Source organism: Brassica napus, chromosome C7, assembly GCF_020379485.1.
Source record: "Brassica napus cultivar Da-Ae chromosome C7, Da-Ae, whole genome shotgun sequence".
In the NCBI taxonomy this organism is placed as follows: Eukaryota; Viridiplantae; Streptophyta; class Magnoliopsida; order Brassicales; family Brassicaceae; genus Brassica; species Brassica napus.
This window is the reverse complement of record NC_063450.1, coordinates 15,612,718-15,637,422: the sequence shown is the minus strand read 5'-3', so window position 1 is coordinate 15,637,422 and position 24,705 is coordinate 15,612,718. Positions and strand designations below refer to the sequence as shown.

General features: G+C 33.3%; 2 protein-coding genes and 1 long non-coding RNA gene across 17 annotated transcripts; all 3 read right to left on the bottom strand.

The window, feature by feature from the left end:
• Positions 1 to 2,815: 2,815 nt before the first annotated feature.
• Positions 2,816 to 5,592, bottom strand: LOC106430314 (rho guanine nucleotide exchange factor 8). The gene is made up of 7 exons (XM_013871100.3): positions 5,146 to 5,592; positions 4,928 to 5,044; positions 4,673 to 4,827; positions 4,514 to 4,588; positions 4,074 to 4,346; positions 3,542 to 3,862; positions 2,816 to 3,452 (listed from the first exon to the last, which is right to left on the bottom strand). The coding sequence occupies exons 1-7, from the start codon at positions 5,396 to 5,398 to the stop codon at positions 3,081 to 3,083; spliced, it is 1,566 nt and encodes a 521-aa protein (XP_013726554.1). The 5' UTR covers positions 5,399 to 5,592; the 3' UTR covers positions 2,816 to 3,080.
• An 8,921-nt stretch (positions 5,593 to 14,513) lies between these two features.
• Positions 14,514 to 17,100, bottom strand: LOC125590328 (transcription factor FAMA-like). The gene has a single exon (XM_048763790.1). The coding sequence runs from the start codon at positions 15,166 to 15,168 to the stop codon at positions 14,665 to 14,667; it is 504 nt and encodes a 167-aa protein (XP_048619747.1). The 5' UTR covers positions 15,169 to 17,100; the 3' UTR covers positions 14,514 to 14,664.
• A 2,230-nt stretch (positions 17,101 to 19,330) lies between these two features.
• Positions 19,331 to 22,455, bottom strand: LOC106430292. 15 transcript variants are annotated; one of them, XR_007326505.1, is made up of 11 exons: positions 21,870 to 22,434; positions 21,653 to 21,794; positions 21,468 to 21,529; positions 21,309 to 21,382; positions 21,159 to 21,229; positions 20,750 to 20,871; positions 20,588 to 20,636; positions 20,179 to 20,247; positions 20,011 to 20,075; positions 19,594 to 19,863; positions 19,331 to 19,476 (listed from the first exon to the last, which is right to left on the bottom strand). It is a non-coding gene; the product is annotated as an uncharacterized LOC106430292 (long non-coding RNA). The 15 variants fall into 15 exon arrangements; XR_007326498.1 differs by having other exon boundaries at positions 19,378 to 19,863; positions 20,366 to 20,636; positions 21,870 to 22,059; positions 22,136 to 22,455; XR_007326499.1 differs by having other exon boundaries at positions 19,378 to 19,863; positions 20,366 to 20,636; positions 21,870 to 21,933; positions 22,136 to 22,449.
• Between the last annotated feature and the right edge of the window lie 2,250 nt (positions 22,456 to 24,705).

Genomic DNA, 24,705 nt, shown 5'->3' with positions numbered 1-24,705 from the left:
AATAAAGCTTCCCTATTCCTCTATACGTTTCTGTTAAAAACGGTAACCCATCTGATCTATCGCCATTAAGTCGACAAATCCATATAGACGACAAAGCGATGAAACTTTAGTACGATGCCAAGTATTAATGAAAGAATTCTTTTCTCCATACCTACTTTCATGCATTTAGCAGAGCACTCACGTTCCTTGAGAACCGCCTCTCATTACTGAAAGAGGACGTTGAAAATTTATTTCTAGCTAAATGTGTCAGACTCGGTTTTGTTATTGCTCAATGAGGTGATCTTTGTTTTGAGGATATTGAATCACTGTAAATCGTCTCGGCTTAGTGTATTAATCTTCTCGAGCAAGCAATACAAGCATGCGAGTGTCACCACCTTCGCCACCATGAGAACTTTGCATAAGACGACCTTGAAGATGAGAAGAAAGTTTCAGGAATGAACCACTAGCAAATCTCACGTGCTGGTCGCATCTGGAACAACCTTTACAATTTAGAGGGTCGAATAACCTTCAATTTCTTATATTATGCAACTATGTTTTCTGAATTTAAAGGAGCTATACCTCTTTTTATTTTACACAATTATTGTTTTTCTTATAATATGTTATTGATCCACTTTTTTTTGATTTTATTTGTTAAACCCCTAAATCCATAACTACTACAACGTGATAGGTGAAATATAAAAAAAATATTTTCCAAAACTTCTTCTCAAACTTGCAAACACCATATATCAAATTTTAATATTAGTGCATCCATCATAAAAAGTCTCTGGCTTCGTCCATGATAACAATCATACCTTTAGTTCTATCTAACTATCGCTTAAAGTATACCTTATGTTATACATAATTATAATATATAATTTTAACATTAATATAGACATCTTATCCCGCGCAAAGCGCGGATTACTATCTAGCAGTATAGATTCATCATAAGCTTATATTAAAAACAAACACCAATAACATACAATGTAGTATTGTGATACAAGCAATTTTCTCTGCCTTGTATGTATTAGGTTAAAACTAGGATAAGACCTGTTGCGCAGGGTGAATTTATTTGTATATATTATCTATAATTTTTTTATATATTTAATTATTTTATTTATACATATATAATATTTTTTTGTTGTTATTATATAATTCTTTCCGATGGACGGATCTAGGGGTGTTCAATCCGACAAAATTGAACCAATTAAAACCGAACCGAACCGAAATAGAGAAAGTGGTTTGGACTTGGTAATACCAAATATACCGAATGTATGTCATTTTTGAAAACCGCGGTATATGAATATGGTTTGGTATATAAACCGATCAAACCGAATAAACCGAATAAACCGATCATTTAAAATATAGTAGTACAATTATATGTAAAGTTTATAATATAATTAAGAATATATACATAATTTATTTTATTAATTTAATTTTTATATTAAAACGTTGTTTTTAGTAACTTGATATTTTGTTTTAAGTTAAAGTTATGTTTTATTTATATCAAATTAAATAAAACATAACGTTTACCCTCTTGTTAACAAATATGAGTGTTTATATTTATAATATTATGGATTACTAATTTCTATTATGTAAAAATTATTATAATTATTAACTTAATATGTTTACTAAATATTTTAAATAGTAAAAACCGAAATATATTCATGTTATATAAAAACTAATATCTAATAATATAAATAAAATCCATAAAATACTTTTTTTTAAACAAATTTATTGTATTTTAGTATATTGATATAAAACCGAATAAACCGAAAACCGACGGTATATAAACCAAACCAAACCAAACCAAAGTAAATATTGTTTTAATATGGTAGCTATTTTTCATAAACCAAAATATCGAAAAACCGAAAAAATCGAACCGAAACCGAACAAATATCCAGGTTGAACACCCCTATATGAACCGGATCATTTTTTATTAAAAATGGTGAAACTAAACTATGATTAATATATTATGGGTTGATCAGATTGGACATTAAACAAATTATGACACAAAAACTTTATTTTTTTCCACCGAACACATTTTTGAAAAAAATTGAACAGTATTGTTTTCACATTTCACTGTTGAATTATTTTGACATTTATCTTCCATATGGTTTTAAAAAGTTTCAGATCAACCATCGAATTGATACATGTTATTTTAATGCTTTTAGCTGTTTGGCTAAGAAAAACTTACATTTTTGTAATTTAAAGTCGTTTAAAAAAATTCAAAATATAACATATAAGAAAAAAATCTAACATATAAGAAAAATAAAATATATAAAGTTTCCTTATTTTCGTAATTTAAAGTCGTTTTAATTTTTTTTTTTAAATATAACATATAAAGTTTTCTCATTTATGTAATTTCAAAGTCATTTTTAAAAAATCAAACTATAACATATAAGAAAAAAATCTATTTTTTTACTATATGGTTAATGTGATTGTTTAATCTTTTTAATAATATAAAATTAAAAAAAAATGAAGAAGGATGCAAAAATTGTTATCAAATCTTTATTATTCATAGTCATTAATTGTCATATATATATTAATCATATTAGGTAATTCCGTAGCTTTTATTTAAGGAAATAATGCACATTTCTTATACTTTGGGTTATATAATGTTCTTAGTATATTTTTAAACTATGTTTTATATTAGATGCTCTAGAATTCTTTGAAATGGAATTTAGAAGGCATTTAGAAGTGCCACATAGGATTGGTTTTTTTTTTAATTAATACAAAATTAAGGTTCTAATTTTTAAATGCTTCTCAATTAATATAAATGGGATAACAGATATCAAAAGAACCTCTTGCAAATATCATAAAGAACATAATTGGATACTTTGTGGTGTTATCCAATATTATCGGATATTATCAGATATTGTCATTAAGTATCCACAATTTTGGAAGTCAAAAACAATAAAGGCAACATTTAAAGATTCTGGATCAAACATGTACAATTGAGATATAGTTATCTTCTTTTCAAGAGTTTAACCCCTTAAGCTAAAGACTTCTATCCGAGGAAGACTGCAGGAAGGAAAGGGTGTAAATAATTCATTTGCTACTTTTATGTTCTTTGTAATTGTATCACACATAGATTTTCATGATCAATGTCTAGCTTTGGGACTTCTAAAACCATTCAAATTCTCCAAGTAGGAGAATTTTTTCGGCGTAAGACCTGGGGATTTAGTAGGTTTATCGCTGCTTTTGGAACTATTGTCACTCCAACCCATGAAATCCAACAAGGTCTTAGAGTAGCGTGGGTCAAGCTTCTCGGTTTCTTCCCCCGAGTTGGAAGATCCCGCTGACTCTGAATCCGTTTCCGTTGTTCTCCCACCATCTGATGCTTCTTCAGCCAATAAAGTTTCCTTTAGTGTCAAAGAATCTGTGTAAAGAACATCTTCTATCCTCGACATCACCGTGTAAGCCAAGCTCTCAAGTATCCTCGAGTAACTCTCCAACACCGCTTGTCCAACGTCCTTAGCCAAACAAATAGTTTATATTATCTTTTGTTTCTTGTCCCCTAAGTCATCTACATTGATAATTATTACATTGGATCTGCATTTACCTTGTTAAACTGAATCTTGGAGATGTCAAGGGAAGATTGAGGAAGCCCGGGAAATTTCTGTTTGAGTAAGACCAAAATGGTCTCTGCTCTCTCTTCAAACAATTCTCTTTTCTCCAAGCTAACTGCTGATCCCCAAGAAGATTTGCTGTCCTTCACATGAAGCTTCCTCTTCCATATCACAACAGATGCCTCAATCTTATTCTTCAAATCCAACACTTTGTGCTCTGTTGACATGTCCAACATTGACAAAAACTGCTCTGGATCAAACCACTCCTCTGTTATGCTCTTGTAGATCGAGTCCCCAAGGCTAGCTCTTCCGTTCTGTCAACAGAAACCAACCTTAAAAGCCAAATATAAAACAACAATGGGAGAAATGAAAAATAATATGCAGAGTATATATAGAAATTACAAGATTATGTTAATATCTTTTACTGAATACCCTAGTTGTAAACTACTGTATAAATATGGTGTAATCTCGTTCTAATAGTATTACTCAGTCATCACTTTCATATAATATCAATGATTTATTTACCTTTGGGAGAGAGTCGATGTAGCTCTCGGGTATTGCCATTTCGGAGAGAACTTGAGCATTAATGGCCATTGCAGCTTTTTGGACCTGTGTGACTGAATCTTTCTGGAAGTAAAGCATTCTCCTAGCCGGTTCAGATAAACCGCCTGGAGGTACTTTCACCGGAGGAAGCCACCATTTGTCGTTTGACCTAGCATTACTTGCTTGTTTCCCTTCTTCTGAATCTCTCGACACGTAATAAAACTCATTGTGTCCTTTGAAATTGTCAAGTGTATCCTGAACATGTTTTCATCACCATTAATTCATCATACCATTTATGTCTGATTATCAACGGTAAAATATAGTACAAATTTTAGAATTCCTGTATTATTTTTCAAAAGTTCTTAGGGTTTGTTGCTATAGAAAATAAGTTTAAACTCGGTTACACAAATGGAAACACTTACGATGAGCATGGCGTCGAGTTTTCTCAAGGCTGGGATGTTCATGAGAAGATCACCTCTTTGTCTTGTCACCATAATCTACATAAAATCATTAAAACGTTATTAATTAATCTATCTAACAAGGTAGAAATTATATTTTTTTTCCTTTGGTAAGATCCAAACCTCGGTGCAAACTCCATCTTTACTCGTTTGCTGAGAAGGAACAAACTCGACGATGTGATCGGTCACAGACAACAACCAATCGATCTCTTTCTTCCACCTCGCTTGTCTATCTTGCGGCATCGGTTGTAGCTTTGTTTGTTCTCCGAATATAGACGCTGAAAATAGATTGTACCATCATCAGAATACACATAAATCAACAAAATACACCAATATTTACTTGCTTCGAACGAGGAAAGTTAAGAGAAAAAGATGTACCAGCAAGATTTGTGATGGCGTTGGAAAGAGCCAGAGCAGAAGATACACCTTTTCCGCCACCGGACATATCTTCTCCAAGAAGTAATTTCGCAAACCTGTCCTTCAACATCTCCGTATCTGCAATATTTTATGTCATTATTAGGGTTTCTCAAAGAAACAATTTCACTCAGCCAACTTGATTAACAAGTTATATATTGAGGAAAAGAAAAAAAATCCACCTGCTTGTTGTCTATCAGGTCGTTTTCCTGGCCGGTTAAGAGGAGAAATCATCGGAGGGATGCTCTCAACGGGGCTTTCTGACAAGCTATCGGAGTTTTGGCTTTCAGGCGTGTTCGATTCGACAAGATGTGAATCTCCGTTCTCTATAACAATTGTTTGAGGTTGTTGATGTTTTTTCGATGATGATTCAAACATTCTTTTGAAATTGAATGACTTGGAAGCGCTTAGTCCTCGTTCCAACGCTGCAACCATGGTACGACAACGCTCGCTTGTTTTCTTGCCTCGCAAGTTAAACACCTTTATGCCTTTAAAATCCAGCTGATCCAAAGATGATACAACTTTTACAGAAGTACTGACGGGTCGTTATTACAAACATATAACAAACCAAAAATCTCTCTATTTTGGTTTTGAAATGGAACAATTTTATTAAAAACAAACGTTTCTCTTGGATTTAAGGATTAAAAACATTCCAAATAAGAAATTAGTAAATCAAAATTTAGGATGTTAGCTTTTTTTAGGATCTGTTTTCTTTTCTTTCGTGTTAGAAATAAACTGATGGTTTGAGGTAAGAGTGGCGATCCATGAAGCACGGAAAAGACAATAAAACTCCGCAACTGATTCAACATCCTCATGGGAGATGGAGACCTACCACTCATCAAATAGAGTATTTAGTTGTCTTCCAATTTTTTTTTAACCTTAATCACTATTCAAATTAGTGTCAATTAGAATTTTGATTGAAGCACATATGCCTTGAGTTTACTAAGCTAAAAAGTCTCTGTGGAAATGCAAATGAAAAAAATAAGCTTAAATATTTATTTTTGGGAAAAACGTTAGCCAGCTACACCAAATATTAGTATAATATGGTGGAAATCATCCAATGTATTCATAGAACTCAAAAATGAAGATATAAAGAACACTCTTCTTTATTAAGCTTTAGAAAACTCATTCAAAAACTAAAGCTCTCAATCACACAACTCATAATTATGATAATCGTACATCAAACTCTTTATATAGAACTAGATAACTCCTAATCCTATTTGTATCAATAGTTTCCATATTTCCATATTTCCTTAATCCTTTAGATATCCATAACTCAATAGGATTAATGTAGCTTGTTCTTCAAGTCACTTCAAGCTTATGCCAACATTCTCCCCCTTAAGCTTGAACTCTTCTTCACTCACATCTTGAACACCAATAAGACTTCTCATCTCCTTGAATTTGATCCTTCCAAGAGGCTTCGTTAGTATATCAGCTTTCTGTTCATTCCCGGGAACATGTTCAACCTGAACTTGCTTGTTCTCTACACATTCTCGTATGAAGTGGAACCTTCTATGGATATGTTTGCTTCTACCATGAAACACATGGTTCTTTTTTAGAGCGATTGCAGATTTATTATCAACTCGTATAGTCACTTTCTGACAATGCTTTCCAACGACTTCAGATAGGAGTTCTTGGAGCCAAATAGCCTGTTTAGCAGCCTCAGTTGCTGCCATAGATTCAGCCTCGCATGATGAAAGAGCAACAATCTCTTGCTTTTGTGAACACCAAGTGATAGGACTTTTATCAAGGTAGAAGATGTGTCCAGTCGTGCTCTTGCCATCATCATCATCGACATTGTGTGAGCTGTCACTATAACCCACCAACTCTGAAACTCCCACTACAAGAAAACACGTCTTTTCCGACTACGGTATGAGTCGGGATTCAGTCGGTAAATGGTTATTGCCGACTGATTCCCGACTGATTAGAGTCGTCGTAATATACCTCGTCGCTAAATAATTTAGTCGTAAAACAGTCGGAATTTAGCGACTGTGTTGCTACCATTTATGTCAGTCGGAAATTCAGTCGGTAATTAGTAGGCAATTTGGCGACTGATTTACGACTCATTTAGTGACTATACTACGACGGTTTAGTGACAGAATTTAACGACTGAATTTAACGACTGACATTAACGACTGAATTTACCGACTGATTTAGTGACTAAATTACCTTAGTAGGAAAACAGTCTGTATATAACTGCTACCGAATCACGACTGATTAGCAACGCAATTGCTTAAATTTTATGACTGATTTCCTAACTGATATGCGACTAATTACCATATTTTTTTACTGTTAAAATATATGATTTTGGTGTATTATTTTTTAATTGTCCATGATTGTTATTTCAATCTGCTATTAGTACTTCTAAAAACGATTTTGAAATCATAAAAGTTTATATACATGTACCATACACAGCCAAAAGAACTCCAATACTTGGGAGTTTTCAAGTTTCAAACATCAAGAAGAACTCCAAGGAGTTTACAAGTTTCACACATCCAAAAGAAAGTTTTTAGTGCATAATAAAAATACATAAGAAGGGAAAGGCAAGACCTAAACATGATGGGGATCAGATGAAGCTGTTTCTTTGGAGATGAAGTCCAAGAATCTCTGGTCTGTGGTGGCCATGTACTTCCGAACCATTGAGAACTCATCGATCACAGCTTGCTGAGTAGCTATAACTCTGGAACGCTCTTCCTCAGCCTTTGCCGCAGCAGCAGCAGCTTGGGTACGATCTTCCTCAGCCTTTGCAAGAAGAGCAGCTTGTTCTTTGATTTGGCGTTGAGCTTCTTCAAGTTGCTGTTGCATTTGGATGAAAGAGGACACCAGACCAAAATCACATGTTCCACGTAAATACCTTAGGACTTGCTTCAGCGCTGCGCCGTGTGACTCTGTGGGTTCCTGCATATATCTACTAAGTATTCCCACACTGAATGATAGGTCGGGCCGTGTATGTAGTAAATAGCGTAGGCACCCAATTCTTCTCCTAAATTCGCCTTCATCAACCTTTCGTTCATCAAGAGCTTATGACAGGCTTACATTCACATCCATCGGTACATGGGATGGGTTACAAGCGTTTAACCCGCCCTTTTCAAGTATCTTTCGGGCATACCTCGCCTGTTTCAGCATAATTCCTCCTTCATACTGATGAACTTCTATTCCCAGATAATAGGTTAACTGTCTGAGATCACTCATCTTGAACTTACATGACATATCTTTCTTAAACTCGCATATTAGCTCAAGTGACGATCCTTTAACCAGCAGGTCGTCTACATAAACAACGACAACAAGAAGACCTCTCTTATCTTCTCTTCTGTATAACGAAGGCTCCTTAGAGCACTTGTAAAACCTCAAGCCGTGAAGAATACTATTTAGTTTTTCATTACATGCCCTAGGGGCTTGTTTCAAACCATAAAGAGCCTTCCTCAGTTTATAAACTTTGTGTTCTTCTCCTGCGACGATGAAACCTTCTGGCTGATGAACAAAAACATCTTCTCTTAATTCCCCATGAAGAAACGCGGTTTTAATATCAAGGTGATGAACTTCCCATGACTTTGAAGCTGCAAGTGCAATGATCAAGCGAATTGTCTCAACACGAGCCACCGGAGCAAATACTTCATCATAGTCAATACCGTGCTTTTGAACATATCCTTTTGCTACTAGCCGTGCTTTGTATTTGTTGATGCTGCCGTCTGCGTTTCGTTTTATTTTGAATATCCACTTGAGACCAATAGGTTTCACGCCTGTGGGTAGCTCAACGAGGTCCCAAGTATTATTTTTTTCGATGGAGAGAATCTCGTCCTTGCATGCATCGACCCAGAACTTTATATCCTTGGCTTCGTTGAAATCCCAAGGCTCGTCATTAATGACCATCAACAAACGTTCTCCCTCTGCTTCTGCGATCAGTACATAGTCATTAAGGTAAGTAAGCTTTGTAGTGACTCTGTTTGATCGCCTTAGTTGGGGCTGTGCTTCGTCTTCTGGTTCATGATCCTCGTCGTTATCTTCTTCTTGATCGTTGCTGTTGCTTTGATCATCTTCGATATCTTCCTCATCGATAGGAACAGAGGATCTATCGCTAATGTTTGAGCTTCTTAAAGTAATCGCAAACTCTCCCTGCTGATCACGCCTTTCAGTCATTACAGGGTCGCTCCAGTTCCATTCTTTCTCTTCGAGGAAGAGAACGTCACGACTAACCACGATTTGTTTACTTACTGGATTTAACAAACGGTAAGCCTTGGAACCGGGTTCCGTTCCTAGATGCACCAGTGCTCTTGATCTGTCATCAAGCTTTTTTCTCCCTGCAGCTTCTGTTCTTGCATAACATACGCATCCAAATACTTTCAAGTGTTTAAGGTTACGCTTTCGATCTCTTAAGGCTTCATAAGGAGTCATTCCTTCAAGTGACCTAGTCGCAACCCTATTGATCAGATAAGTGGCATGTCGAACCGCTTCTCCCCACATATAATTTGGTAGACTCATATGTTTTATCAAGCTTCTCGTCATCTCAAACAAGGTTCGGTTTCGTCATTCAACCACTCCATTCTGTTGAGGAGAATATGGTGTCGTTAAATGTCTTTTGATGCCGTTTTTATCACAAAAATCTTGGAACTCGCGAGATATAAATTCACCACCCCTATCAGTCCTAAACGTTTAAATCTTGGTTTGAGTTTCTTGTTCAGCAATCGTCTTGAAACTTTTGAACTTGTCAAAAGCCTCACTTTTCTCTCTAAGGAGTAGTCATCAATGAGAACAAATATGTATCTCTTCTGAGATGGCGTGGAAGGTGTAATAGGTCCGCATAGGTCCCCATGGATGAGTTCAAGTCGTTGAGAGGCTCGATAGGACGTCGCTTGAGGGAAAGTTTTCCTAGTTTGCTTCCCGAGTAAACATGAGACACACGTCTCTTTGCTGATCGTGATATCAGGTATGCCATCAACGAGTTCCTTCTTGATCATTAGCTTCATCGTCTCGGTGTTGATATGCCCAAGGCGAGCATGCCACATAGAGTCATTAGTTGTTGATGATATCTTCAGACATTGGAGTTGATCGGCTTGTAGGGTTACTTTGTATAGACGGTTCTTTGATCTCGTGGTTTGTATCATCCGCTCTCCTTGTCTATCGATCAACATTAGTGTATCTTCTTTCATATGCACTTCACAGCCTGCTTCAGTTGCTTGTCCCCAGCTCACAATATTACTCTTCAGGCCCGGGATATATTAGACGTTGTTTAGGATCTTTCTCTCGCCTAATTAAGCCTCTTCCCTTTATATTAATTCGAGAATCGTCGCCGAAACGAACTTTCCATGTAATGGATTCGTCAAGATCACGAAAAAATAGTCTGTTCCCACTCATATGATTACTCGCTCCGTTATCAAGGTACCATACGTTCTCTTGACCAGTCTCAAACTTTCTAAGATTCACCTTATTTTCGTTAAGGTAGACTACTTCGTTCACCATTAACTCATCAGCATCTTGTGTATCTTCATCCTTCTTTTCAGTGGTTTCTTGGAGTTTAAGCAACCTATCGGGACAATCACTTGCGTAATGTCCAAGTTTATCACATTGAAAACACGTAATGTGAGAAGTATCTCGAACCTCTATGTTTTTTTCCCTGTCGGTAAGCTTCCCGTTGGCTTTGGAACGTGCTAGCACGGCCACGGCCTCTTCCTCTCCAGGCAGAGCGACCTCCTCATCCTCTACCTCTGTTTCCGCCATAGCCGTTGTTGTACTGTTCTTGACTTGACTCAGAGTTGACGTACATCAACTTCCCATTATCATCGTTAGATCTTCTTCCTCTTCGCTGATCCGTTCTTCGTATGCTTTCAATCTACCGACGATGTCTTCAAAACTTGTTATATTTAGGTCGAGTACTTGTTTAAGTGAAGCAACAATGTGTATATACTTATTTCTTGGCAAGCTTTTCAAGAATTTCTTCACAAGTTTTGGTTCTTCGATTATCTCTCCGAAGGAAGCTGATTTCGAAGATATCTCCGATAGTTTTCCAACAAGAACATCAATTGTATCTCCTTCCTTCATCTTTAATCGATCGAATTCGGCCATCAAAGTTTGTAACCTAGCTTCCTTTACTCTCTCAGCTCCAACATGTCTAGCTTTGATTGCATCACATACTGCCTTTGCCGTTTCTAGGTCTCCGACTTGTAAAATCAGAGCTTCAGGTATGGATTGAAACAATAAAGCTATAGCCATATTGTTTATTTCTTCGGATTTGTTGCCTGGTTCGATGGTTTCCCAAACTTTGTTTACTTTGAGCGCGATTTTCATTTGCATTGCCCAGACAGTATAGTTTGAGGAGGTAAGCATCGGAAGTTTGATGGAGGAGGGTCCAGCATCGCGTTTGGTTCCATTAGTTTCTTCCTTCACGTCGCTCATGGTGGTTGTCTTCGTCGGATGTGATTAACGCAGCTCTGATACCAAATATAGAACTCAAAGATCAAGATATAAAGAACATTCTTCTTTATTAAGCTTTAGAAAACTCACTCAAAAACTAAAGCTCTCAATCACACAACTCATAATTATGATAACCATACATCAAACTCTTTATATAGAACTAGATAACTCCTAATCCTATTTGTATCAATAGTTTCCATATTTCCATATTTCCTTAATCCTTTAGTTATCCACAACTCAATAGGATTAAGGTAGCTTGTTCTTCGAGTCACTTTAACCTTATGCCAACAATATTAGAATATGTTGATAATTACACCACATTTATGTTAATACATGCAACATATACGAAGTAACAATTAATATGGTGACAACATCATAATCAGGTTTAATTGATTTTATGACTTATTGATGTGGTCAATCCGTAATATAATAAACTTCAAACCGATTAACTAAATCCGACATGACCTAACCCAACTCTTAAACCCGACCCGTGTTGGATTAAAGTCACTTATTTTTGCCCAAATCAAAAAATTTAGGGTTCATAAGAAAATTTTTTTAGAGTTCATAAGCCTGAAGCTTATCGAGAACAATACGCCTAGCTATCTTTGTTTGCTCATAAAAGATTATGATGTTGAACCTATTCCTCAACTCTTCTCTAATCATTGGAGCACTCATATCAGGTTTCTTTTTGATTTGTTCCAACATAGTTTCAACAATGACATGGATTTTGATGAGTTCACACTTCCATGTTGTATGGCAAGTATGTGTTACCTTATTATGAAAGACATAGACATTGTTACCTCTCTCTCTCTCTCTTTCTCTCTCTCTCTCTCTCTCTCTCTCTCTCTCTCTCTCTCTCTCTCTCTCTCTCTCTCCAAAGAGAATTGATTCACTCTCTTTGTGTTACGAAGGAATATTAAAGGAATCGACACTCTCTGTCTCTAAAATTGACTCTTTCTCTCTCAGTGCGACTACTATTTTCCCCCAAATCAAATTTTCTTAATAATCCAGAACTTTTGATTTGGGAAAAATCCTAAGGTAAATCGCAGTCTGGTCGGATTTAGCAAGTTGGGGCGGGTCGGGCTTGTTTTAGTTGGTTTTAAGTTTATTATATTACAGATTGACCCCATTAACTAAACTTAAAATTAATTAACCATGATTATGATGTTGTCGCTGTATTAATTGTTGATTCGTATATGTAGTATGTATTAACATAAACGTAGCATAGTAATCTACATATTCTAATACATTGAAATATCGGATGGTTTCCACCATATTTGGTGTAATTGGCAAATTTTTTTCCTTTCTTTTTCTAAAACAACTTTACAGATTAAAAATTACGAAACAATTATAAATACTAATTTATGTTAGCAAATAAAACTTTATATTTTACGCCTATATCATAAAGATAAAACACCTAAAATGAGCTATAATCTACAATAATATGCTATACTTGCAACTACGGAAAACTACACTTTTATTATGAGAATTGGTTTCAAAAGTATTTTTTTCTAGCCCATTAATATAGGTGAATGATACAACTGTATTCTAGGTAATCAAATGATTAGTTCTACTAGATCATTTTTCCGCGCTACGCGCGGATAATAAACTCTTTTTTTTTTTCATATTTTATCACATGTAAATTATCATCTTAATTTTAGATTAATTGTGTTTATTTGATCAATTGCAACTTACTATTTTTACTTTCATGGTAAATCTTTTGTATAAATGAGAAAAATTAGTTTTAAAATTTTATTTATCGTTTTAAAATTTTATTTATATTAATCTCAAATAAGTTTCTATTACATGAAATGAAAAAGAGTAACCTGACTATCACAGTAAAATTAGGAAGATAGTTTGAATAAATTTTCTTTTATTATGTTTAGCAAATTTACTTCTGTATAAGATTTGAAACAGTTTAGGGATCAAAATTCCATATAAGTAAACACATCAGAACAAATAAAATTTGTTCAATAATGCACCTGCATTTATTATTATTGTTTAACGTAAATTTTACAAAATCGTTGATTGATAACTGTTTTAGAACTGAAACCATTTAAAATTTGTCTATGCATTATTAAATAGTAATGCATAGACAATAATTTCCCATAAAATAAAACAACAAAATCAATAGGAAAAACAATCTCATAACAAACAATGATTTCACATTGTTATATATTTTAGTTGCCTTATGGTTGAAGGACCATGTGGGATTAGTATAATCGTGTTGAAGAGAGTGTCAATATTTTGTAACCATAGGTTGTGTCAATGCTTATTAAGAAGCGACCGCCAATTAAGAGTTATTTACCTATTTGTTATTTGTCTTAAACTATATATTGTAAGCTACGTTTGTTTGGGTTTGTTAATCATATGTGGACTTGTTGCCGTGGAAAATTAGGATGTCTTTTTTGTTATGTTTGTGTTTTTGTAGTAATAACTTGTCTGTCAAGCAATCTTTAGTTTTTTTTTATTGTACTTGTTGCAGAGATATGCTTTCAGTATCATTTTCAAGAATATGTTTTGTTATTGTATTATATATTATTGTATATATGGTAAATATTAGTTGTTTTTAATATTTAATTTGTTATCTTTGATGATGTTTTTGTATTCTATATCATTGTATATATGGTAAATATTAGTTGTTTTTAATATTTAATTTGTTATCTTTGATGATGTTTTTCACTTAAGCTTCCAATAGCTAAGTAGGCAACTTATGCAAAAGGAGATATAATTATTGAAACGGAAAAGTTTGAAGCAGAGCTTAGCAAACTAAAAATCATGGAAAATGTTAATCATGCATCGTGAAGATCCGCAGCAATAGTCTTAATCAGTTGTCTTTGGTCTTCTTATTGATCATGGCATCAAACCCAGCAGCTCCACCTCCACATCAGCCAAGCACAACTTGTTCTGTGCTGTTTCTTCCCAGAGCCCTCCTCATCCACCCTTTAGTACAGTTACATTCCAGTAATAATTTGTGGGTTAGCAACTGAAGTTATTGGTGAAGAAGAAGTCATTGTCGTGGTCATGTTCACAATTTGCCTATTACTGGTTTCTCCGAGGATTATCTGACGCTTTTGTGACTCTAGGCAATGTAGAAGTTGCTACAACTCTCTCACAAACTCTATTGCTCCACCTATGATCAAAGCTTGATATCCATGTTATATACATGCATATTAAAAAATGTTTTAAGATATATGAATACAAAAAGAAGTATATGCGTTATTATGATGCCCTTTGAACGTAGGATCCATGCATAAGAGACCTGAGGACACGAAGATGCTCGTTCATTTTCTTCATACGGTTCCTTTAACTAATGCGATATAAGTCGTTCGTTGGCTTTCTACTTCTTCACTTGTCTTGCCTGTTCTTGTTCTCTTCCTCTTGCTCTTCAACTCCTTTGTCAAATCATTCTTGTTCTCTCTATTTCCTTCTTCTCCTCCAGTAAAACGGAGTTGCACGGAGTTGTTGTTGTTTTCATCGTCTTGATTCTCCTTTTCTTCAAGAAACACGTTGACTATGTTTCCTTCACATTCACCTCCTGCTTGAGACATGAGATTATGGGTTTGGTTATGATCCTCTATCTTATCATTTAAGACTGGTAACTTCAAGAAATAAATTGGGTCCATCCAGGTTTCTTGATCATCTTGGTTACTGGTCTGGTTCAACGCCACTTTCGGACCAAAGTCCGCAAACTGCATCACGCCTGCGAGGCTAGGTGTTGCTCCAAATCCTGACGGAGACAGTTGATGCTGCTGCTGCATCGTTTGCTTTTGTTGTTCAATGCTTCTTCTGGACATATAATATATCACATCGGAGTTGTTATCGTCGTTAACACTTGAGAATTCACCTAAGAAGTTCGGTTCCTGAAAGAAACCGGAGTATTTCTGAATATAGGTGAAATAATTATTAAAATATAGAGAACTTACAAACCGAGTTACCTTTATCCACGGCTTCGTACTTGATTATAAAGCTTCCGGCCTGATAACAACAATCCATGAACTTCACAGTGACTTTGAATCAATTTTTCACCCTGAAAGTTGATTCCATGGTTTCTTACTAATGTACTACACCCAGAGTAAAAGACAGAATTTTGGTTGTGACCAAGACACATACCCGATCTGCTCCTCTCTTTGCATTCCCCACTCGAGCTTCCCGTTAGGCGATCCTCACTCCGAGACATTCAAAGAAGCTACCAGAGCTGGTTTAAAACTCAAAATGCGTCTAGCAAACCCCGAGGATCTCACGTTCATCACCGCAGCTGCCATAGCCGCTGAAGATTCGAACCCGTGTGGAGGTGGTTGCCTCACAGGGGAAGAAGAGTAATGGTTACTAATTGGAGACCTATGTTATATCACAGAAGAAGAATCATAAGCACCACGACGAAGCCTTAGCTCCATCTCCATATCCATATCTCTAGCGCTCAAACTCAACTTCAAATTAGAGAGGAGGACCAAAACATTGGCCATAGCACACAATTTTTGTATTGGTTAGATTAGAACGAATGAGCTGATGTTACAATGAAGTTATAATGTGGTAAACACCAAGCAAATCCTGTTAAACATAATCATATTTTTTCTGGCTGAGATACAATTAATCAGAATAAAAGCAAATTTACCCACCACAAAAAGGTCAATTTTAGAAGGAGAGAGATGTAGTCAATCTCTTCTCCAGATCATCCACTTCAGTAAATTCCAAGCTGCAATAATATTTGAACACCGAAAAGAATGAATTATCTATTCTTCATAAACTTAATAGATCAAAGTAAGTAATTTGAACCGTCATGTCTATTTACATACACGTGCCTCTTTTTATTGACTGTAGTGGGAACATCATTTTTTTGTAGCCATCCTGCGTTTTAGAGATGAAGATACATACCTGTTAAGAAAGAAGCAGGTAAAGTTAGTTTTAAACCATTTGTAATATTTTCTTGACAAATTTTAACTTGACTACTTAAGAAAAGCCAACCTGTGAACTGTAATCTCATCGACCACCTATAAGAATAGCAGAATACTGAGGAATTAGTTAGATTGAAGAATATTGAGAAAACAAACGAAAGCTCTGTGTGTATCTTGTGACTGAAATTTCAATAATTACCCGATTAGCTAGATCTGTAGTTTTTCCAACTTGTTCTTTGTCTATTGTTTCATCAATTGCCTATGACATCAACTCTATCTATAAACACACAACACACAGTATCCAGTCATAAGTACGTTTCTTAGTGTTTAGACTCTAGACTCTGTTCACTCTTTTGATCTTGTAGTGAACCCTCATGTTATCTCGCTGAGGAGAAGCCAGTTGGATAGATCTGTCGCTGCAGAAATCAATCTTCTTTGATGAGATGAAGAGTAACTCTGCGGTTGTGGATAAGTAACATCGTAGACTCTAAAGAGCCGCTTGTAGTTCTTCTCTAAGCCTCCCGTTTGAATGATCTTAGATTCTAAGAATAGCTTTCTAACTTGCTTTGATCTCTAGCTCCATTTGTGTAGCTCCGCTGCAGAAGTTTCCATGTTGGTTAGAAGGATCGGTTTTTTCTTGCTTTGTAAGATGTTGACAATCAAGATATTATTGATCGAAATATGGAAACTTCTTACCTCCAATATTTTTAGTGTTCACTGTGGTTACTAAAAGAACAGCAGGATAATGAACCACATATAAGTCTGGAAACTGAAATCATAGATAAAAATGTCTTAAAAAATATAACAGAGAGATCGAAAGGGAGTAAGAGGATAATGAACCACATATAATTGTGTTTGGAGATCTTACTTGGTTCGCTTTGATAGGAAATAATAACACAGCATCAGAGTTTCATTGACTATCTAAGGCTTTCGACTTTGTAATGCAATTTGTTGTATGGAGGTCGTATATAGTTGTTCGATGAAAGCTGTAGGGTTTATATCGAAAGCTTTGATGTAAGGTTTATATAAGAGAAAGAAAGGGAGGTCGAAGGATAACATCTCTTATTAAGATAGGTGTAAAGAACAAAATTGAATGAGTGCGATTGGGTAGCGTTGGATTGCAGAAGCAGGAGCGATGATCTTGAAGGCCAAGAGACGGAGACGACTCGGAAGCAGTGTATTTAGAAAGAGGCTCGGGCTCGTTAAAAATGGGCCAATCTATCTCGATTAACAAAAGAATGACATGGCAATTTAGAAACATTCAATTGGTTGATTTTTTTAGATGATGTGGATATGCTCTCTGCTCAATATATTGGCCTTTTAGTATTGTGACTAGAGATTTTACCGCGTTACGCGCGGTTTGTTTGTCTATAAACATTAAACATTAGATTTTTTAAAAAAATTAAGTTTGTTTCTTTTTAATATTACATCATTTATTTGTTTTGATATATTTTTTTGTTTGAAATATCAATAATTTATGTTAACATATTAAATGTCTTATATATGTAACCATGTTTAAATCTTTCTTAAAATTTAAAATACTTTACATTTAATAAAATATAAAAATTCTATCATTTTATGTATATTATATATTTTCTTATATATCGTCTGATTGATTTTGAATTATTTTTTGAAGTATAGGTAAATTACCTTTATTTCATATAAATATATAATTTTATAAATGTGTAATAATTTTGATCAGTGCAGTGCAGTTGTATGCTCTGTCGAGAGAAGAATGAAAGAAAGGATCATGTATTATAAGATTATGACCAATAGGTATTCTAAGACCAATAAAGTATATGTTATAATAGTCTATTTGTTTTCTGAGAAAATGTTATGAGAAATGGATATGAATAAACAATAACTTTGGTACTTACTTGTATAATTAAATTTTAAATTATTAGCATTATTAATTAATTATGTAGACATTTTATTTTTCAAATAATAACACTAATATTCATGTACAGTAATAAATTAGATTTTAATAGGATTAATTATTTTGGTTTACTATTTGAGAATGATATATTGGGGGATTTTGTAAACACTATGTTGAGAAATATTAAGATATTTTTTTCATGTTTGAATATATTCTTTCCTTTAAAGATAATATGCAAGTTTTAAAAAATAACCAAAATACCGTTTATGTAACGATTTTTTCACGATTTCTGCATTTTTATATATTATTTTAAATAACCATTTAATATATATTATTCTATTTTAAAATTCAGATTTGAATATATCCAAATTTGAAAACGATTTCAAATATTTTTTAGATCTCGTTTTATATCACTCGAATATTTCTCTATAGCATAACTTTTTATGCGTTAAATGTTGATATACATTTTAGAAAATATTGTTGAGAATAGAAAAATAATACTATCTTAAATGTTTACAGATAGCTGGTATTTATGTATTCTGATTCAAAAAATTTAACTGTTTAAATTTCGGTTCAGTTTATTACGATTATTGAACGGTTCAGTTTCTTATGATTGTTGATTTGTTCATGTGTTGCAGAGATGGGGATAACGATCTTGGAGGGGGAGCTGACGACAAATGCTTCAAATCTTGCCAATAACCAGTCTTCAAAATAAAATGAACTAAACCGGTATTATGATCTACGAAAAACATGACAAATGCCATAACTCAAATTAACATGTTTAGATAATAAATATGGTATGACCGGTTACTAAATGTATAACTGTTAGCAATTTCACCGGTTTAATAAAATAAACACGAGAATCAAATAATCTTAAGCATTGTTCAATAGTTTTCAAAGGAAATATTAATGTTATTTCTTTCTTTTTTTTTCAACTATAAAATGTTATATCTTTTGTACTTCAAATTTTAATAAGATGGATAAATATATGTCCGGAATTGCATTTCCACATTATCACCTACTAAAATAAGTCGCTGAATTTCCCTTTTGGTTCAGTACAAAACTTTGGAATAAATAAACTGTTTCCTTTAGGTTTGAATCAAATTTGGTTTGGTTTTGTTGAGTTTTTGTCTGTTGTGGGATCGGTTGGTTTGGTTTGGTTTTTATTTAAACTTCACAACGCTAGGAGGTGAGCAAGTTCTATTTGTTTTTTTTTTGTTTTGCTAAACAAATAATTCTTACAATAATGAGAACTTCAATTATTGCACGTAAACTATACCATCGTGTTTGAATCATTGTTATCTCCTTGCAAAGATTGATAACGCAATCACTTCCTAAAATAAAGGAAAAAAAAGACATCAGAAAACCAATCAAACCGAAGCCACTCATAACACAAACTTTACGAAAACCGAAGCCAATTTTGTTTTAACCAAGAGGAATGGCTAAACGACCTCAACACTATCCTTCAAGAGACCGATACGGCTCTTCATTATCTCCTTCTCTTGCTCATCACCTCGCAGCATCCTCTCAACTCTTCCACCACCTCCAAAATCCACCATTTCAGCTATGATCTCTGTCTGAAAGCGACTGTTGACCAGATAATTCACAGAGAGGTGAAGATGCATTGAGATGCTGTCAACAATTCTCTGCAAGACGATAGGCCAGTAGGCTGCAATCCTCATCTTCATTCCAAACGTCTTTTGCAGTAAATGAGCGTGATACTTGCGTATATGCATCATAACAAACAAAGCAGCAATTTAATAATTCTAGTTGACCTAGTAAACAGTAGTAATAAGCAAACTACCAGTTTCAAGTCGTCTAGAGACCTATCCAGATAGTTAGTCATAGATACCAAAGGAGAGAAAAACCTGATACAATTCTGGACTTGTGAGCTTCAGAGAAGTAGACCAAAATTAAGTATGTAATCCCATGTCTTCATGAGAAGAGAAAAATTACATGTGATTGATAGGCAAAGCAAAAAAATATTAACTTGACAACACACGATATATAAAATAGAGCCAATAAGAGAAACTTACTTGCAAGGGTCAGCTCACGAGTGTATTCTCAAACAATGGAGGAAAACTTCTGAATTTAGGAAAAAGAACCTGAAAGAACATAGCAAAGTGAGCAGCACACATCAGAACATTTCAATCTAAACCAGTTCTGACAGGTTCTACACACAATAACAATCAAAAAGTAATAGATCTTCATTACAATGATAACCTAAATGATCTCGGTCTCATATAATCAAACTCTGGCGAGACTGACCATCAATATTTTCCCTCCTCAAACAAAATATGGAAAGTGAAATGGAATCAAAGCAGAGTTTAAAGAGTACATACTTTAAGCTGATAATAGATCACTACAATTGGTCATTGGTAGAAAAATATAGGCAACGTCCTCAGTGATCAGATAAAACTAACATCGAAATCATTATGGAAGTACCTAAGGCAAGAGTGGATGTATTGTTTCCCTTTAGTGGCTTCATCTAGATCTGCAAATTCATACAACACAAGAAAAGCAGTTCTAAGTTGATTGTTCATTTATAAACAGAAAACTGAATCTATTGCTTTAAGGCCTTAATAAGAGTGCTGTTTTTAATCTTACCGGTTTCCTGAAAGCGTCTTGCAACATCTCCAAAGCAACTCATATGATCAACTGGGCTTCCAGACTTCCCGTAGACTATAACACCATCAAAGAGCCCTCATTAGCTACGCAAATAAGCCATCCTGTGAAAAAAGAAACAGCTTCTAGATCACAAACAGAACAAAAGCAACAGACTTGTCAATGTTTTCATGGTGGACTTCTCAAGAATCACGCTGCCTAGTCCAGCTGTTAAATGATAAACAGCCAAAAGTTTTATATAGAGTAATGCATATAAATATGCCTGCTTCTAACAAATTACACTTGCAACAAAACAACTCTCATGGAAAATAAGAAACCAAGAATATTGATACAGTTGGAACCTTTTCAAATTAAAAGTAAAGAGATGATCGGAAGAAGACTTTCAACCTACCTAGAGAAATAGTGCTGAAAATCATGTTTTTCTAGAGAATCCTTTTTTCTTCCAATCCAGCTTATCAATCCCTAAAACCATAGAACACTCAATATTAAAAAGTAGTCATTAATCGTACCTCTGAATATTATCTTGCCGCTAATGAATTACCTCTACTACTTCATATAAAGGTTGATATATCATTGGCTGGGGCACGCTCATCTGTTCCAGTTCACTCTGCAATTCTGTATAACATAAAGCCACATTAGTAAAGTAAAAGTCAGTGAACAGAACCATGAATAATGCAGAGATGGTTTGAGTTTTATATACTGAAAAGAGTCTCTTCGTCCAAGTTAACGCTTCCTGCTTCACGAGCAATGTCTTCCATATTGCTATGTACAGAGAAAGTGTTTAGTCCATGGACTTAACCACCAACATCAGAAACTTGTTGCCAACTAATGTTTCATATATAAGTGCAAATATATTAAACCTACACAAAAGGTTATGAAGCTTACTGTGCTTCATCAAATATTATAATCGCTCCTTTCAGATCTACTTCAACTCCTGCTCGAATGACAGGATTAACTATGTATGAATAAGGGAAAAAAACCAGTTCTGCATTCTCCGCCAATGACCAGGCAGCATAATATGGACAGCCTACAAAAAGATTATCTGAGATTAAGAAATAGAAAAGTAAAACAAACTAAAACTAAAAATGAAACCAAATCTCACCTCTAACACTTTTCCCAACTTTGACAAACTCTTCAATATCGTGAACTTCATTAAAACCTCTCTACTGAAGTGAAGGGTGAGATGTGATTTTACTAACGTCATATTAAAAAATAAAAAAATACCACACCAACAATTAATCAGAGGGACTAAATCGTTACCACAGTGGAACTGGATCTTAACTAACAGAAATCTAGCAATTTTTAGGAAGTTGATGGGTCAGTGGAATTGATTCGTAAAAAAATAAAAAGAGGAAGTCAATGTCATACCTGCTCATCGATCAGAAGGAGTTCTACGACGATTAGTGGTTTCAGCCGCTCTTACTGCTAGGTTTCGATCTTGATAGGATTTAGGATTAGACGAAGCCATTTATATTGGAGGAGGATGAACGGAAGTTGGAATGAAACCAACCAGAAGGTATAAAAAGCATCATTGATTAATAGGGGGTTACAGAGATGGAAGATAGAGCGATTACAGAGAATGGAGAAGTTGAAGATGAATTGGAATTGGAATTGGAATTGTCGGGCTCGACTTGCCACGATAAATTTTTTGGAAACCACACCGAAGCCCATTTTATCTAGACAACTCTGTTCTGACGTGGCAAAAAAAAAATGTTTTTATTGGTTGATTTTTTGATCCCACGTGGCATGCTTCTCCAAGGCTTATATTGTGCTTTTAGTATTGTACTAGGTGTTTTGCCCGCACATGCGGGCCTAATTTTTTGTGAACATTTATTAGTTTATGTTTTATTAATTCAAAACCCAAAATGATAAATTTTTATTGATATTTTCTAAAAATTAAATAAAACATCAAATTATTTATATATAACAAATTTTTTTATTTATACAAATGTTTTTTTATTAATATTTAATTATAAATAATTTCATATCTTAATTTTCAATTTTTATAATAGAAAAATATTATTTAAAGATAACAATACAATATATAAGATAACAACACAATATAATAAGAATGATCTTATTATAATATATACAGAAATTATCTTTTTATATGATAATTTTTTTTTTTTTAAATTAAATAAAACATCAAATTATTTATATATGACAAATATTTTTATTTATACAAATGCTTTTTATTAATATTTAATTATAAATAATTTCATATCTTAATTTTCAATTTTTATAATAGAAAAATATTATTTCAAGATAACAATACAATATATAAGATAACAACACAATATAATAAGAATTATCTTATTATAATATATACAGAAATTATCTTTTTATTTTTAAATATATTTTTAGATTTTGGATAATTCTTAGCTTTAATCACTTATATTATTAAAAAATAAAATTCGTTTTTATTTTTTATTAATTTATATATTTAATTTATTAAGGGTATAATTGATATTAACCACTCTAACTTTTAACGTGAGAGCTCCGTTGCAAAAATTTACTTCGCAAATAATAGTATAGATATTGATATATATATATTGCCTATGAAAAATATAAAACTCATGAAACTATTATTAAAATTAATTAGTTAAAAAATCAAATTACTCTCGTAAAACAACTACAATTGATTTGTGTATTTTGGTTTCCATATATTTGGGTATTTATATAAATATATATATATATATATATATATATAAAGAGTCATTTCATAACGATTTTGATTAAATTCTTTTGGTTTTTAGTTCAGTTTGGGTAGTGAAGTTGGAGTCCGACTAAAAACCAAAATGGCTATATGTTTGGTTACGGCTCGTTTGGTAATTTAGGATATTTCGGGTAAAATATTGTGTAATACATGGTTGGTTTGATTATTTTCTCTATGCATGCTTAATATCTGTAGATTTATAAAATATATTTTGGCTATTTTAAATCTAAATATAGCTAATATTTTAAATACACAATTATATTTTGGTTATTCGGATAACCATTTGGTTTTCAGTTTGGTTTTGGTTTGATTCGAACATCCAAAATGGTTTAAAAAAAAACTATATATTTATGATAATCCGGTTCAGTACTTCATAATTATTTTCAGTTTGATTTGATTTTCCGGTTATTGTAATTTGTCCATGCCTGATTTTAGCTTAGATCAAGTCTCCCTATCTTTTTATATGTACATAATTCACTACCAAGTGGGATGCATATCTCATTTATCAATATTTTTTTTTGTTTTTAGCTTTTCATGGCCTTAGTAAACTAAACCCTGACTCGGATATGAATTTTCAGTTTTAATTATTTATTTTATTAAATGATGTATTTGCAATATTCGTTCATATTATATTTATTAAGTACATATTTTGTTTTTGCATCTTTAACTATCTATTTTTTACGAAGGTGTGATATCATATAAAAATATTAAAAAATGAGTATATAGAGTTAATTAGATAATTGTAAAAACATAAATTTTTCTTTCGCGTGCGATATCATATAAATAATGATCCGCCCAGTTAACAAAAATCATGATTTTTTTAAAGTGTAATTTTTTTTATTTTGACCATTTCCTTAAAACTATATTAAATTTTACATATTTTAATTATAATATTTTTAATATCTTTACCTTTTTATTTGAAATGCAACTCAATATTTTTTTAAAAAATTAATTTTTAGAATTTGTTTGAAAAATATGAAAATTACATTTTAAACTAAAATTATCCTAAAATATGATAAGTTTTGATGTAAACGAAAATACAAATTATGTCAAAAATAATTATATTCAATGATAATAACAATTTAAATTGATTATTTTTTAAAAAATACATTGACAAAAATATTGTTTGAAAGAAAATTTATTTATCTTTCAAATATAAAATAAAAATATTATAATTAAATAATAATAAATATAAATAAAAACCATAAATTTAGCCAATGAC

What these genes read in the sequence shown, in the direction of transcription:
- LOC106430314 (XM_013871100.3), bottom strand. Translation starts at nt 5,398, where the DNA reads ATGGTTGCAGCGTTGGAACGAGGACTAAGCGCTTCCAAGTCATTCAAT. An exon ending in ACATCGACTCTCTCCCAAAG is followed by an intron (nt 3,863 to 4,073) that starts GTAAATAAATCA and finishes TTCTGTTGACAG; the next exon opens with AACGGAAGAGCTAGCCTTGG. An exon ending in CCAAGATTCAGTTTAACAAG is followed by an intron (nt 3,453 to 3,541) that starts GTAAATGCAGAT and finishes TGTTTGGCTAAG; the next exon opens with GACGTTGGACAAGCGGTGTT.
- LOC125590328 (XM_048763790.1), bottom strand. Translation starts at nt 15,168, where the DNA reads ATGTCCAGAAGAAGCATTGAACAACAAAAGCAAACGATGCAGCAGCAG.